The sequence below is a fragment of the Coptis chinensis genome, chromosome 8 (genome assembly GCF_015680905.1).
Source record: "Coptis chinensis isolate HL-2020 chromosome 8, ASM1568090v1, whole genome shotgun sequence".
NCBI lineage: Eukaryota > Viridiplantae > Streptophyta > Magnoliopsida > Ranunculales > Ranunculaceae > Coptis > Coptis chinensis.
In genome coordinates, this window is record NC_141463.1 from 49,201,560 (window position 1) to 49,217,428 (window position 15,869).

Below are 15,869 nucleotides of genomic sequence, written 5' to 3' on the forward strand. Positions count from 1 at the left end.
AAGCAAAAAAGAAAATAACAAGGTTTTCTCTAAGTTACATAATATGAAGACTCTATTATCTCGGACTTGTCCTTTGAATATCCATTTCCTTCCTTCTTAAACCATCTCCTAATCCCCGAACACCTAATAAAGACCTCTAGCTCAATTAGGAATAGGTTAGTGTGATAGTAAGTGGCGGATGTGTTTGATCGACTCCGCTTCCTTGTTGTCATTGAGATTGTAAGGTAAAGTGTGCCCACCTGCATTAATCGGAGTAGCTTAAACTTGAGTGGAAAAATCAGAGTGGTTTTTGTCTTGACATTTATGTGAGGACCTACTTAAGGACGCTTATTCCGAAGTTTTCGTAAACGGACCGCTATTACATTTCATAGTATTACTCATTGTTATATGTTTATTTTAGATGATTGATTATTATGTATATATTAGCTTAGGGTTATTATTCTTATGTATTTGCTAGTGAGATGTATAGATAGTTGAGACATGAATGAGAAAACAATAGTTTTATTTCTTAGTCGCCAGTAGTATAGATGAAGTTTGTGAGTACCTTCACCGAAAAACTCTCACGAGGCTATAACTCGTCCACTAGGGAATTCCTAGTGGTTTAAGGCCTTGTTGCATATGGTCAATGCAATCGCACTCAAATAAACGAAAGTAGTTAGAACTCCATTTTGGTCACTTATTATAATTTCTCATCTTTGCTTGAGGACAAGCAAAATGTTTGTTTGGGTGGTTTGATAAGAGCCCAAAACTGTAGTTTTAACCCCTTAATAATCATACTGTTAGACCAATTATGTGAATAATAAGTAAGAGTTAATACTGATTACGTGTTTTTATGCATTTCGAGCTTCAAAGTCCATTATGTGCGTAACTGTGCCACTTTAGCGAGATAAAGGAGCAAAAGTCGCCAAACTTCCGAATGCCATATCTTTGGACTCGGACCCTGAATGAGGCCTACCTTATGTCAAAACGACCGGCTCGGAAAGATCTTTCCAATGGTCCAAGCCTTGACCCAATCAAAGAGGAGCAGAAGTGGACGAAAAGTCTGTGGAAGCCAACTGCAGCTGAAGAGGCCTTTTTGATTTGAAAGAATTGGGTTTTGGGCCTCGATTCTCGGCCCAAACATGGCTCCAAGCCCATGCACGATTTTTGATCTGGATGTATAAAAACAAAAGCTTCACTCTTTGTTAATGGTAGCTAGTTAGACCTAAATTAATATATAGAATTCTAGATCTGCTTTTAATTAATTAATTAAGTTTTAGTTCCATTACAATTCTTGTTTTAGATTAAATTCATGAATGATTGTTCTTGATTGATTAGATAAATAAAATAGTATTATTCAATTTCGTTCTTGTCATTTCCATTCTAGATCTAATTTAAATTCTTGTTCTTATTCCATTCCAAAATAAATTAGATTCATTATTGTTAATCAAGTAAATCTCAATTTCTTACATTATGTTTAGTTTAGATTCAATGGGAAATGTTAGTTTGATGACTCAAGGCTAAACCTCCATTAGAGGGGTTGATGAAGCCTTGATGAAAACTTAGTGGTTAGTATAGAATTTGGTAGTAGAATCTATTCCACTCTCTAGAAGGTCGTGTTTTAAGCCATGAGAATGGGTGGACGACCTCACATGCTAGTTAGTATCCGGTAGGAATGCCATGAACACTAGGGATTAGACTCAAATTCTTACCGTGAAAATGTAAGAATCGAGATCGACAATCTATACTAGGTTATTAAGTTGGATTCGAGGTGGATTTAATTCCCTCTATTTCTTTATCTAGAGTCAAACAATCGTATTTTTCGTAGCTTTAGATTATCTTTAGTTTATATTTTATCTTGTTATTTATTATACCTAGTTATTTAAAATAACGCGTCTTGTTAGCATAACATTTAAGTAAAAGCTCTCATTGACTTAAGGCTGATTTCTTAGACTTAGAAGACAATCCATGCTAGGGAACTAGGAGTGGAACGAAACTTCCTACTCCACTTAGTGCAATTCGCATTGAGTAGAAGATTTGATAATAGATTCAGAAAGTCCAGGTTTTAGTTTACTTACGTTGTGAATTCATCGCTCATTTCAGTAGGTAGACTATTCATTTTACTTTTTTATCACTTACCATCCTCGCTTTTTACCAAACCCACTTTCTTTGGCTTTGTTTTGGACCCCAATGGAAAGGTTGTTTTGGTGTCGTCGAAGCGGATAGTTACCATTGTAAGTTTTTTTTCTTTGTTTTAAAATATATAAGTTTAAGAAGTTCTTGATTAATACATAAGCTACTATTGGCGTGTTGACTCTACAAACAATTTGCCATTGGGTGTGTGTAATAAGGAGAGTGTTCGAAGTTCTCAAGGGATGACTCATGTTGTTGTGCCCAGTTGATACATAAGTAGTTTTGTTTCTAGAGCGGCTATGCCACTTCTTTTTATGTAAATTGTAATCGATGACTTTACTCATGCAGTCCTGCTCGGATCTTGAAGAATTACTTAACATCTTTATAGGTGAATGATGAGGAAGTTGAAGCTATTTATGCACTTGCAAAAATTCATATGCATCTTGTATACAGTGGGGTAAGACCACCATGAGTTAGGGGTTCAGTTACTTGCAGTAAAGCAACATTTTTCCGAAGGGTTGTTTTCATTGTAGATAGTGACATGACCTTATCGGGGAGAGCATGATACTGTCACTGATTTTTGGCTTACTGATTTCATTTACATTCCATCTTCTTTCTTTTTTCTGGTACGAATCAGATTCTGTTACACAGCAAGGGGAGGGTTCTGCTATTCAGAAGAGGATGTTTTCGAATTTGGCACAGGTAACATCCATTTTCCTTCTTTACTTATATCTTCTATGTGGTCCATGTATCTTAGAAATTAGTTTTACCATTTCCTTAAATTGTTAAGCAAGGGGCATTGGCTTACTCAGGGTTCAGCTTTTGATCCAACTTCTGAAAAAGATTCTTTCCACTTCTTGATTTAACTAACCTCGAATCTGAGTGAGTTGAGCCCATAACTTTGTGATGAAAATTTAAACTCTTTTCTCCTTTTCCGAGCTTATCCACTGTGCCTCTGCCCTTTTTGGCACCTAGTGGCTTAAGGTTTTTGGGTTGAGTCAACTAACTCCTCTTTCCTCTTGCTAAAGAAATAACCACCTCCCTCATCCTCATGGCTGTCATCCCACTCACACTATCGTAGATTGAGAGAGAGAGAGACCTTGGCAGATACATCTTGTCTTATATGCCATACGTAAGTGTAATAAAGCAAACATGTTGAATAAGGTGTAAAAAAATTCTTTTATTCTTGACCTGATTGGGTGTCCAGTGATTCTAGTGTCTTATAAAGGAATTTTGTTTGTTTTGGTTGAATTTGTGGGAGGGGTTGATTGACACCCCGTTTGTGTTTTGGTTGACCATCGCTTTCTTGTAGACATAGCTACGTAGTAAGAAGAACTCAAAATCATGTTGGTGTGAAAGAGATAAGGCCGTTAATCGTTAATGTAAAGTTGTTAAGAGAACTCGCTGAAATAAGACTTGATATGTTAAATTTGTTATTAATGATATCTTCTCCCAAAAACTTACAACTACCTGTGGGAAAATATAGAAATAAGTCAATAACTGTTAGTAGTAGTCTCAAAAGGGGTTAATCTCTTTCACGACATCTGTTTCTCACCACTGACGTCATACAGATCTTGCAAATGGTGCAAGTTCCTGATCTTGCAAATGCTTTCTTTTGAAAACTATTAATAAAACATAACCTTGCAAGTCATATCTTATTTTAAACAACATGGTGTTATGTTCTTGAGGGTTTGTACTTTTAGGTGGTTCACGATATGAACATGCCTTTTTTTTGTTTGCAAATGATTACAGAACTCTGGACAGATAGCTCCTTTGGATGTGATTATCAGACTGAAGGAGAAATTTCGTTTTCGTGTCTTGCTAGATGAGAGCAACTCATTTGGGGTGCTTGGAAGTTCTAGTAGAGATCTTGACTGAACATTACGGTGTTCCAGTAAGTTTGAAATTCACTTGGTTCAATTGATAAGCTGATATCTCAATGGTGCTCTTAGTATATTTATTGTTTTGTTATTGTAGGTTGATAAGATTGATATTATAACCGCTTCCATGGGATATGCACTGGCTACCGATGGTGGATTTTGTACTGGAAGTGTTAGAGTGGTTGATCATCAAGTATGTGCTGATTTAGTTTTGATTAACGTCTAGCAAACAGGAAATGGAACTTTGAATCTTCTTAGAATTTTTTATCGCTATTCAAAACTGATTCGACCTTTATTGTTTTTAAGTAGTGATGATGAGTTGCACTAATGTTTGTTTGCTTCCTCACTCTTTCATTATTTGCAGCGGTTGAGTAGCTCTGGCTATGTTTTTTCTGCATCCTTGCCTCCTTACCTTGCAAGTGCTGCAATTAGTGCTATTGATATCTTGGAGGAGAATCATCAATTGCTTGGGAAACTGAGGGGAAAATGTTGCTCTTTTGTGGAAAGGTTTGCTCTAACCCTGAGCTATCTGTACCTGTGGTAAAGTATTATTTCTTAACTTGATGAAATTGTTTTTCCTACTTTAATACTGAACAGTCGAGAATGCTCCCAGTGAAACACGTCAGCACCCCTTTTTACTCTAATGTGGACACGTCAGTATTGCCATTAGTTTGATATAACTACATACAACTTTTTTGTATTTTCATTCATCTTTCAATTGGTAATATTTGTTAAGGTCACTTGTGGATCAGATTTAATTTAATTCTGTTGCTTCCATGTTATCACTGTCTGACAGTGAAAAAACTGTTTCAGGCACCAACGGGAGAACAGCCTGCATGGCTTCTTATGTCGTTTGTACTACCATATTCAATAAGATCATGGGGATTGCAGGAGATAAAAATGTAACACATTTATGTCCATTATGGTTTTTACTGATTCCAAAGATTTCCATCATTCATGAGTACCCACAAAATATTCCATTTGCAGTACTATGATATCAGAAAGAAATGTGAGGGCAGTCTCTGCTATGATTTCTCAAACATGGAAAAATTCCTGAATCAGAAGTCAGGCAGAGAATCACTTGGTGTAGGTGAGATTGATTTCGTATCTTGTAGCCCTACTGTATATGAAGCCATGCTGATGGACTGGATGCGGAATCTAGAAGCTGGAATCCGTGCTCTCCTTGAGGATGGAATCAAGATGCTCATATATGCTGGAGAGTATGATCTCATATGCAACTGGCTTGGTAAGTTTCTTTTGTTTTTTTGTTTTTTTTTTCTGTCCAAGGTTCACTTCCCTCAGCTGTTTCTAAAGTTGTATTCATAGTTATGTATGTCTGAGTGTGTATCTGTAATATGAGCAGGAAACTCAAGGTGGGTTCATGCCATGGAATGGTCTGGTCAGAAAGAGTTTGTTGGATCACCCACCATTCCATTTCTAGTGGATGGTAAAGAAGCCGGACAACTGAAAAGCCACGGTCCTGTCAGTTTCCTTAAGGTCCTCATCTTTAAAAACCTAGTTATGACTAAACACCTTTTTTCTAACTTAGTATTTAAAAAGGTAGGAAATGTCTTGATCGATACTAATTTCTCCGACTTCAAACAGGTCCATGATGCTGGTCATATGGTTCCAATGGATCAGCCTAAGGCTGCCTTGGAGATGCTGAAAAGGTGGACTACGGACAAACTTACTGCAGATGTTGCTGACTCTACCTAGTTGGGCAGAGAAAACACTGCTCAACAACCATAACAGAAGCGAGTATCTCAATGTATAATCTACACCTTAATGTAACTTCATTTACATGTAGCGCGCAATCAGGCTTGAAGCAGGGGTTTCCACTTTTCAAGTGAGGCAGTTTTACTCCCCAAAAAGCAAAAATGAGACACCTGAAGAGGCTCGCGGGAGCTCTACCAGCTTCCTTTTGAATTCTTCCATGTCCATGCCATATCTTTTTCTAGTTACCCTTTTGATAATCAGTTTCTTCAAAACTATGGCTCTCTTAAGCAAAACCTCCAGAAATGCTAGGGCATCCGTACACATTCTTAGTTCTCCAATCTCAAAGATTTTCACATAATCAAATATGCTCTGCAATGGCATGTTGTCTATCCAATATTCTTCTTCCGTTTCTGGATTCATGTCAATCTATTAAGATGAAAAAAAAGACATGAAATAGCGCTCAATTGTTAATAACTAACTCTACTAAGGATGTATATGTACCTCAACCTGGTAACACAAAAAGAAATATACTGATATTAGCAGGAGATATACATTTCTTTTAAAACAATATACTCTAATCATGGTTAATACCTAATCAAGTCGTTCCCAGGCAAGAGTTTCTATGTGGGGGAATCTCCCAAGGAAATTAACTGCCGCATGGATATAAGAACCACTAAACCAATCACTCAACACCATGTATCTTAGATTATGAAAGTTGGGAAGCCTTCCAATAAGTTCTGGAAAATCTGTTAAGATCTTACAACAGAAAAGGGGACAAAAGAAGAACCAATTGTATGACTAACAAAAAACGAACTAAAAAGGAACTGAATAATAAAACTGAAAATAAACAACTGGAATGTATCACCTGAATGTTATCAATGTTATCACGGTTCCACAGCAGCAAAAATAAATGGTTTGCAAAAGGGAGCACCAACTGTCAGGTGGAAGCAAAACAAAAGCTAAATACAGAGCAAACAGGTCTTAGAATAAAACACAACTACAATAATAGCAGTAGCAAAAACAACAACAACCACGATGGTAATAAAAAAAAATTACGGAAAATGTTACCAAGTTTTGCACCAAATGCTTTCCTAAATAATGATCGATACGGTATAGTCGTGGGGTTTTTTTTTTTTTTTTTGGGAAGTTTTTTATTTTGGGAACAGTCGTGAGTTTATCTATCGCCCGTTTTTTTATCCATTTTTTTTTTCATAATCCCTCTCCTCCTGATTTCTCGTGAGTAAATAGGGTACTTAAAATTTGCACACCTGATGCATTTCCACCCGAACCTGAAGACTTTGATGGATAAGAAAGATCCCGTCTTTGACCGAGCTTAAATATCTCCAATCCATTCAATAATGCATCAGTTCCAGAAGCACCAGCAGATATATCAGGCCCTAACTGAATCCAAAGAGTTTCAATCTTAGAAGACACCATATCGAGGTAATCCAATTTTAGTACGCATAGGAGTCACCATCTTCAGCAAGGTCTCTTGTCAATACTTCGTTCAATTAGTCGAAAAATACTCTGTCAGCCACAAACGGTTAACCCAAAATGAATACATTAGAAATAATAATAATAATGAAAATTTCACGGGAAATACCAATTGATAGACCTAGTATTGTTGGTCTAGATTAAAGTTATGACTTTTAGGCTCTACAAACTAAAAATACAAATACAGCCATTCATTAACTATACAAACCACATCTCCATTGCAACTTCAACATTTTTGCAATGCTAAAAATTTCTTATTCTTTTTGAAGATATCAAAGCGTTCTTATGGGTGATGGCTCTGAGGGACAATGTAGGATGGCCTTCCCGAACTTACTGCATGGGTAGGATAACCGTATTCAGTAATAAGGTGTACAATGTAACTTATTATCAAGGTCACAGTGTGAAAACTCAAAACTCTCATTCTAGTGTACATGCTTGATATAGTAATTTAAATAGTTCCAAGCCAAAAACTTAATTGATAAAGAATGGTATCAGTAGCAAATAACCTGGAGTTCTGACCGTTGCCTTTTATAACTAACTGATCAGCAGCTGGGTCAATGACCCTATTCCATGGCCTCATAGTGAGAATCCCAGCGAACAGCGCATACAGATCTTCTCCAGCACCCAATTTCATGCTATTTTGCTTTATTGCATTAGCATCAGCAAATACCAATGCTTGCAGGATCAAAAAGATGAAAGGGAAATCTTAATAAGTTTCTTTTAGACATACATGGCATGCAGCTCGAGGTGGAACTTGAGGAAGTCAAAATCTACACTATGTATTGCAATAGTCTAGCTCTCTCAGATCAATGATGTTGTATAGGTTGTATCTTGCTGATTTTTGTATTTGCCCCAATGTAAGTATGTGTGTGTCTTTTGTACGTTCTCTATATTGTAGATTCATGAATTCTCGAAACCCCTTCTGTCAAAGTTCGAACTAAATTTTTCGAGATTATAGATTCAGGAATTCTCAAAACCATTACTGTCATATTCAATTCTCAAAATTAAGATACCCCGTTTAATTCTTATTCAAAAGATAAAAGGAAAAAAAGGGAACAACAATTATTGGAACATAACCAAAAACAGAACAAATCATAATTAGGATTTGGCCCTTTGACAGGAATTAGGATTTTTGGCAGCATTCTGAATTCATATAGGGAAACATATTTACCACTTTAAATGCTCACACCACACACATACCTTAAATGAAATCTGCCACAAACAAATTCTTTTGACAGGATAATGACACAGCAGCATATGTGCATCCCGAATCCAATTCTAATCCATCTCAATCAGTTCGATCAGTTCTCCTTATGGTAGGGAGTTATTGTTTTTATTTTTGCTTAACCTTCTCGGAAGACCTGAGGTTAAGTCTCTGCTAAACGTGATACGTACCAGTCTGTTTCTTCTTCACTTAGTCTTTCAAAATGGATCAAGTTCACAGGTTTTTAGTTTTAGTCATGGGGGTTTTTTTTTTTTTTTTTTTTTGGGGAACGGTGGGTATTTTAGGCGGTTTCCATTATAAGTGGGAGACATCTATGCAGTTTTTTTCTCCATTTTTTTTATAATCCCTCTCCTCCTGATTTCTCGTGAGTAAAATAGGGTACTTAAATTTGCTGAGGTGGACACCCTCATAGACCAGGAAAAGGTCCAAGTAGGTTGACTCCCCGACTCTTGGTTGTCAAAGACTGGAATTTCAACCTCCAAGTTGGGTTGAGATGCGCGAGCGTGATGTTACACTACTCGCCTCGCACATCCAACCGGTCCAAGTAGGTTGAATCCCCAACTCTTGGTCGTAAAAGATCGGAACTTCAACCTCCAAGTTGGGTTGAGATCTTGAAATGCGTGATGTTACACTACTGCGCCTCGCACATCCAACCGGGTCCAAGTAGGTTGAATCCCAAACTCTTGGTCGTCAAAGATTGGAACTTCAACCTCCAAGTTGGGTTGAGATCTTGTGGCGTGATGTTACACTACTACTTCCTCGCACATCAACCCGGGCCCAAGTAGGTTGAATCCCCAACTCTTGGTAAGTAAACCAAAAGACTAAACTTCCAAAACTTAAACTTTGTCTGGGGTTTATACATTCTAAGAATCGAACTTCTTATTTAGTTTTCCTCATTCTGAACTTCTACAATTATATTGGTGTTCTACGTTTTTTATGAGAACAGAGGATATGAGGGTAGGGGTGGGTGAGTTTAAAACTATGAAAGTGGTAAAATGAAAATTAACTACGCTTAACTAATTAACTAATGATTAATTATACAAAATACGTATAAGCTTGGAAAGTGTTCGTCAAAGAAAGATTGGAACTTCAACCCCCAAGTTGGGTTGAGATGCGCGAGCGAACCGGTCCAAGTAGGTTGACTCCCCAACTCTTGGTTGTCAAAGACTGGAACTTCAACCTCCAAGTTGGGTTGAGATGCCCGAGCGTGATGTTACACTACTCGCCTCGCACATCCAACCAGTCCAAGTAAGTTGAATCCCAAACTCTTGGTCGTTAAAGATTGGAACTTCAACCTCCAAGTTGGGTTGAGATGCGCGAGCGTGATGTTCCACTACTCGCCTCGCACATCCAACCGGTCCAAGTAGGTTGGATCCCCAACTCTTGGTAAGTAAACCAAAAGACTAAACTTCCAAAACTTAAACTTTGTCTGGGGTTTATACATTCTAAGAATCGAACTTCTTATTTAGTTTTCCTCATTCTGAACTTCTACAATTATATTGGTGTTCTACGTTTTTTATGAGAACAGAGGATATGAGGGTAGGGGTAGGTGAGTTTAAAACTATGAAAGCGGTAAAATGAAAATTAACTACGCTTAACTAATTAACTAATGATTAATTATACAAAATAATGATAAGCTTGGAAAGTGTTAAATCAAAGAAAGATTGGAACTTCAACCCCAAGTTGGGTTGAGATCTTGTGGCGATGTTACACTACTCGCCTTCGCACATCCAACCGGTCCAAATAGATTGACTCCCTAACTCTTGGTCGTGGAAAGACCGAACTTCAACCTCCAAGTTGAGTTGATGATCTTGTGGCGTGATGTTACACTACTCGCCTCGCACATCCAACCGGTCCAAGTAGGTTGACTCCCCAACTCTTGGTCGTCAAATATTGAAACTTCAACCTCCAAGTTAGGGGGTTGAGATCGCATGAGCATGATGTTACACTACTAAGCCTCACACATCCAACCGGTCCAAGTAGGTTGAATCCCCAACTCTTGGTCGTCAAAAATTGGAACTTCAATCTCCAAGTTGGGTTGAGATGCTGACCGTGATGTTACACTACTCGCCTCGCACATCCAACCGGTCCAAGTAGGTTGACTCCCCAACTCTTGGTCGTCAAATATTGAAACTTCAACCTCCAAGTTGGGTTGAGATCTTGAGCATGATGTTACACTACTACCTCGCACATCCAACCGGTCCAAAGTAGGTTGAATCCCCAACTCTTGGTCGCCAAAATTGGAACTTCAATCTCCAAGTTGGGTTGAGATGCGCGACCGTGATGTTACACTACTCGCCTCGCACATCCAACCGGTCCAAGTAGGTTGAATCCCCAACTCTTGGTAAGTAAACCAAAAGACTAAACTTCCAAAACTTCAACTTTGTCTGGGCTTTATACATTCTAAGAATTCTACAATTCAATTGGTGTCCTACGTTGTTTATGAGAACAGAAGATATGAGGGGAGTGGTACACTTAACTAATTAACTAATGATTAATTATACAAAATAATGATAAGCTTGGAAAGTGTTAGTCAAAGAAAGATTGGAACTTCAACCCCAAGTTGGGTTGAGATCTTGTGGCGTGATGTTACACTACTCGCCTCGCACATCCAACCGGTCCAAGTAAGTTGACTCCCCAACTCTTGGTCGTCAAAGATTGGAACTTCAACCTCCAAGTTGGGTTGAGATGCGCGAGCGTGATGTTACACTACTCGCCTCGCACATCCAACCGGTCCAAGTAGGTTGACTCCCCAACTCTTGGTCGTCAAAGATTGGAACTTCAACCTCCAAGTTGGGTTGAGATGCTCGAGTATGATGTTACACTACTCGCCTCGCACATCCAACCGGTCCAAGTAGGTTGAATCCCCAACTCTTGGTCGTCAAAAATTGGAACTTCAACCTCCAAGTTGGGTTGAGATCTTGCTTGAGAGCGTGATGTTACACTACTACCGCACATCCAACCGGTCCAAGTAGTTGAATCCCCAACTCTTGGTCGTCAAAAATTGGAACTTCAACCTCCAAGTTGGGTTGAGATGCGCGAGTGTGATGTTACACTACTCGCCTCGCACATCCAATCGGTCCAAGTAGGTTGAATCCCCAACTCTTGGTAAGTAAACCAAAAGACTAAACTTCCAAAACTTAAACTTTGTCTGGGCTTTATACATTTTAAGAATCGAACTTCTTATTTAGTTTTCCTCATTCTGAACTTCTACAATTAGATTGGTGTCCTACGTTGTTTATGAGAACCGAGAATATGAGGGTAGGGGTGGGTGAGCTTAAAACTATGAAAGCGGTAAACATGAAAATTAACTACGCTTAGCTAATTAACTAATGATTAATTATACAAAATACGTATAAGCTTGGAAAGTGTTCGTCAAAGAAAGATTGGAACTTCAACCCCCAAGTTGGGTTGAGATGCGCAACCGTGATGTTACATTACTCGCCTCGCACATCCAACCGGTCCAAGTAGGTTGACTCCCAACTCTTGGTCGTCAAAGATTGGAACTTCAACCTCCAAGTTGGGTTGAGATCTTGTGGCGTGATGTTACACTACTCGCCTCGCACATCTAACCGGTCTAAGTAGGTTGACTCCCCAACTCTTGGTCGTCAAAGATTGGAACTTCAACCTCCAAGTTGGGCTGAGTGAACATAGAAATAAAAGAAGATTAGTAAGAATAAAGAGATTTTTAGATGTCATACCATTTTGATGAGTGGACGGTGATGATGATGGAATGAAAAGGAGAATAAATAACTAACCCTCAAATCTATCAAGCAAAAAATCAAGGGAATAGATCGGGTCGTCTGCTGCCTCGAGATCAAATGAGAGACTTAGGGATTAAGTGGTAAAGAAAGGATGTAGTGAGAAGAGAGAAGAGAAATCAATTCGAGGGACTGATTCGACTTTCAGAGTTAGGGTTTTGCGATTTAGGTTGGGTGGTAGAGAAGAGAGAGTGGGAGAGAGATCAGTGCGAGAGAGAGTCGTGGGTTTTGTTGGTTTCCATTTTGAGTTTCGGCAAGTTTTTCTCATTTTATTTCTCCACTTTTCTCGTAATCCCCCTGTCGACGTGGACACTCTCACAGCGCTCTAAAAGGGACTGCTATTATATATATATATAAAGATTAGGTTTATTGGCTATCTATTTAAAAGAGGAAAGGTTGCAAGAATTACTGGGGAAGGGACGAATTCATGAAATTGCAAACCGCCTCAGAAGAAAACAGCATGACTGGCAGAGCAACTAACAGAAGTGGAAGAGAAGAATATCTTAGCGCTTCCATTATGAGAGAACATTGATTGTCTGGTTCCTTAACCAAGCAGAATAAGGCAATAGCTCATGCTTAAGAGTTCTACATACCCTAACCGTAATCCATTGGCTTAGCCAATATATCAACATTTGTCTAAGTAAGTCTATATTAGCTCAGTGGACCTCTGGTACAATTGGAATGGTCACCAATAGAATATTAACAGTGTAATACCTCACATTTGGGATAAGATGTGAATTTGCCGTACATTGTACTTCAACAGGGTTTTGCGATTTAGGTTGGGTGGTAGAGAAGAGAGAGTGGGAGAGAGATCAGTGCGGGAGAGAGTCGTGGGTTTTGTTGGTTTCCATTTTGAGTTTCGGCAAGTTTTTCTCATTTTATTTCTCCACTTTTCTCGTAATCCCCCTATCGACGTGGACACCCTCATAGCGCTCTAAAAGGGACTGCTATTATATATATATAAAGATTAGGTTTATTGGCTATCTATTTAAAAGAGGAAAGGTCGCAAGAATTATCGGGGAAGGGACGAATTCATGAAATTGCAAACCGCCTCAGAAGAAAACAGCATGACTGGCAGAGCAACTAACAGAAGTGGAAGAGAAGAATATCTTAGCACTTCCATTATGAGAGAACATTGATTGTCTGGTTCCTTAACCAAGTAGAATAAGGCAATAGCTCATGCTTAAGAGTTCTACATACCCGAATTGTGTAATCCATTGGCTTAGCCAATATATCAACATTTGTCTAAGTAAGTCTATATTAGCTCAGTGGACCTCTGGTACAATTGGAATGGTCACCAATAGAATATTAACAGTGTAATACCTCACATTTGGGATAAGATGTGAATTTGCGTACATTGTACTTCAACAAGATAAATAGAAATGAATATTTTGAATACTAAAATATGGTCTTGTTTAGAGAGCATCTTTACTTGAAGTCAAAATCATTATCCCAGTGAACAAAAAGCATTTGCCATAGAAAGATACCATGTCAATTAGACAATTAGTAAAATGCGTCTTAGAAATAAAAGTATTAACATTTGAACTAATGAATCCCGGTGAACAAAAAGCATTTGCCATAGAAAGATACCATGTCAATTAGACAATTAGTAAAATGCGTCTTAGAAATAAAAGTATTAACATTTGAACTAATGATTTCATACTAACTCCGAGATAAAATCAAACAGTAAAACCCCAAATGACAAAACAAACAAAGAACGATTCAATAAAAGCAATACAACATTAATCTAGAGATTAGAATCATGTTTTTTTTTTAATCATTAATAGAACATTTGAAAATAAGAAGATGGCACAAACTATATAGGAATCTATATTGTCTAAAGTATTAAACCACTAAAGAAAAAAAAATCCTTGTACCTTGATCGATATTGATTTCATCTCAATGGGTGAGGATGAAGAATCTTCTGCAATATCAAAGAACACGTGGAATTAATGTACTTGGGGATAATAGAAAAGATAAAACCAAACACACTATATTGCATTTTAAAATGGTAACTTATAATTAAAAAATAGCATCGAAATCCCGAGGAGATCAAAGGAACTTTAGCAAGAAAGGATTGAGTCCGAGGAGATTGTTTTCTAAATAATTTTCTCGGTGTTGTGAGAATGAGAGAAGGGAAGCTTTTTCTTCGAGTGAAATGAAATCAACATCACGATAGAAGCTTTATTGTTTCATGGAGGTGATTGCTTTTCCAAAAAATTTGGTGTTTTGAAAAGCTAAAATTTGGAGAAGAAAGTAAAAATTTTACAATTGTTATCAAATGAACTAAAATGGATTAAAACAAAAAGTGAAAACTAAAACCAAATGAAGAACCAACATACCTTAGCTTCTAGTGATGTTCCAGAATTCCCCTTGGTGCCACATAAATCAGCAAAAAGAGTAGCCCACTTGACTGCCTTCCTCAGTCTACCAATAAGGTGCCTTGGCGTGCATTTGGCCCATCTGGCAACTGTCTTTTCTCCATGGCATGACTCCAAGCCCTCTCTGAAGATGGATATACCTATTTCAAAACTTAAAAGATTAAGTACATCAAGATCAAGCATTGTGACAAAGAAAGCACATGACCACTGAAGAACCATGACTTTAAACAGAATGACAGCTTTCCATAATACTATTGCAATTTTGTGTTGAACTATCTAGGCTTTCCACTTCAAAAAAACAAAGATGAACATGGAATAAACCAACCCATTATCTGAAGATGGATTTCAATGGGAAAAAAATGAAAAATGAAAAAAAAAAATAACAATAAAAATTCGGCTAACCTGCCTGTGTTTGTCCAAAGAAGAGAGAGAAAGTTATGGGAAGAGAATCCAAGCAATGGATAAGAATCGCAGAGGTTCTTATGTCAAAAAAACTGACTTATAAATATTCATCACAATTAGATTTCCCTTAAATCCAACTCTAATTGGTACAAACCACACTGGTGCATAAACCCTTGAACAGGACGACATATGACGATTCGGGCTTCTGGCGATTTGTGGGGTTTCCATTTTAAGTGGGAGACATCTATCGCAGTTTTTTCCCCACTTTACTTTTTAAGTGGTTCGGCCAGTTTTTTCTTAATCCATCCTGATTTCTCGTGAGTAAAAAGGATACTTAAAATTAGCCTACGTGGACACCCTCAGAGAGCAGGAAAAGGGACTGCTATTATATATCAAAGTGTTTGATCTTTGGATCAAAACACTCTCTTTCTAGATTCTATTGAATCTATTAGAGAACTATAAAATACGGATGTCTCTCATACATGTATCAGAACGTGTAATAGCAAGACTTTGTTTAGCTGCAAAAAATTAAAACAAATAAAATCCATTTTCATTAATGGAGAACTCATGTAATAATCAAACATAACCCCTGATCTGTTTACTCAAATCTGTCTAAAATACTGGATCAGAGTATCAGATCATACAGGTACCAGATACCTGACTGCAAAAAAGAACTGATTAAGACATTATGAGTCTTCCTCGTGGATTCAAACAACCGGTTTCTCCTTCCGTGTGTATTTTCAAATACCCAAGTCACTTGGATTCAATATTGAGTTCAACCATTTGTTTTATACCTCGGTTTTCTGTTCACACTCGTAAACAAAGCATTCCATCTCGAACCAACCCATCCAAAATTCTCCTTTGTTCTATCTTTTCACCGGCTCGTTAACATATCCCG

The 15,869-nt window shown here is 37.8% G+C and overlaps 1 protein-coding gene and 1 long non-coding RNA gene across 12 annotated transcripts; one reads left to right on the forward strand and one right to left on the reverse strand.

Moving 5' to 3' along the window:
- The first annotated feature begins 3,355 nt into the window (after positions 1-3,355).
- Positions 3,356-6,102, forward strand: LOC147481779 (serine carboxypeptidase-like). Of its 5 annotated transcripts, XM_086577786.1 has the most exons (9): positions 3,356-3,695; positions 3,865-4,006; positions 4,090-4,185; positions 4,357-4,499; positions 4,590-4,645; positions 4,806-4,894; positions 4,980-5,238; positions 5,356-5,489; positions 5,598-6,102. In XM_086577786.1, the coding sequence occupies exons 5-9, from the start codon at positions 4,636-4,638 to the stop codon at positions 5,706-5,708; spliced, it is 603 nt and encodes a 200-aa protein (XP_086433912.1). In that variant the 5' UTR covers positions 3,356-3,695; positions 3,865-4,006; positions 4,090-4,185; positions 4,357-4,499; positions 4,590-4,635; the 3' UTR covers positions 5,709-6,102. The 5 variants fall into 5 exon arrangements, with proteins under 5 accessions (XP_086433912.1, XP_086433911.1, XP_086433915.1 ...); XM_086577785.1 differs by having other exon boundaries at positions 3,356-4,006; XM_086577789.1 differs by lacking the exon at positions 4,590-4,645 and having other exon boundaries at positions 3,356-4,006; positions 4,357-4,537.
- On the reverse strand, positions 5,615-14,813 carry LOC147481780 (uncharacterized). Of its 7 annotated transcripts, XR_015204837.1 has the most exons (7): positions 14,799-14,813; positions 14,531-14,630; positions 14,066-14,112; positions 7,709-7,877; positions 6,977-7,209; positions 6,300-6,642; positions 5,615-6,134 (listed from the first exon to the last, which is right to left on the reverse strand). It is a non-coding gene; the product is annotated as an uncharacterized LOC147481780 (long non-coding RNA). The 7 variants fall into 7 exon arrangements; XR_015204836.1 differs by lacking the exon at positions 14,799-14,813 and having other exon boundaries at positions 14,531-14,678; XR_015204834.1 differs by lacking the exons at positions 14,066-14,112; positions 14,531-14,630; positions 14,799-14,813 and adding exons at positions 7,411-7,535; positions 8,403-8,778 and having other exon boundaries at positions 6,977-7,235.
- Positions 14,814-15,869: the final 1,056 nt, after the last annotated feature.

Bases quoted from the DNA above. Each gene is read 5' to 3' on its own strand.
- LOC147481779 (XM_086577785.1), top strand. The intron at 4,895-4,979 runs GTAACACATTTA...TTCCATTTGCAG, and splicing joins GGATTGCAGGAGATAAAAAT to TACTATGATATCAGAAAGAA. The intron at 5,490-5,597 runs GTCCTCATCTTT...GACTTCAAACAG, and splicing joins GTCCTGTCAGTTTCCTTAAG to GTCCATGATGCTGGTCATAT.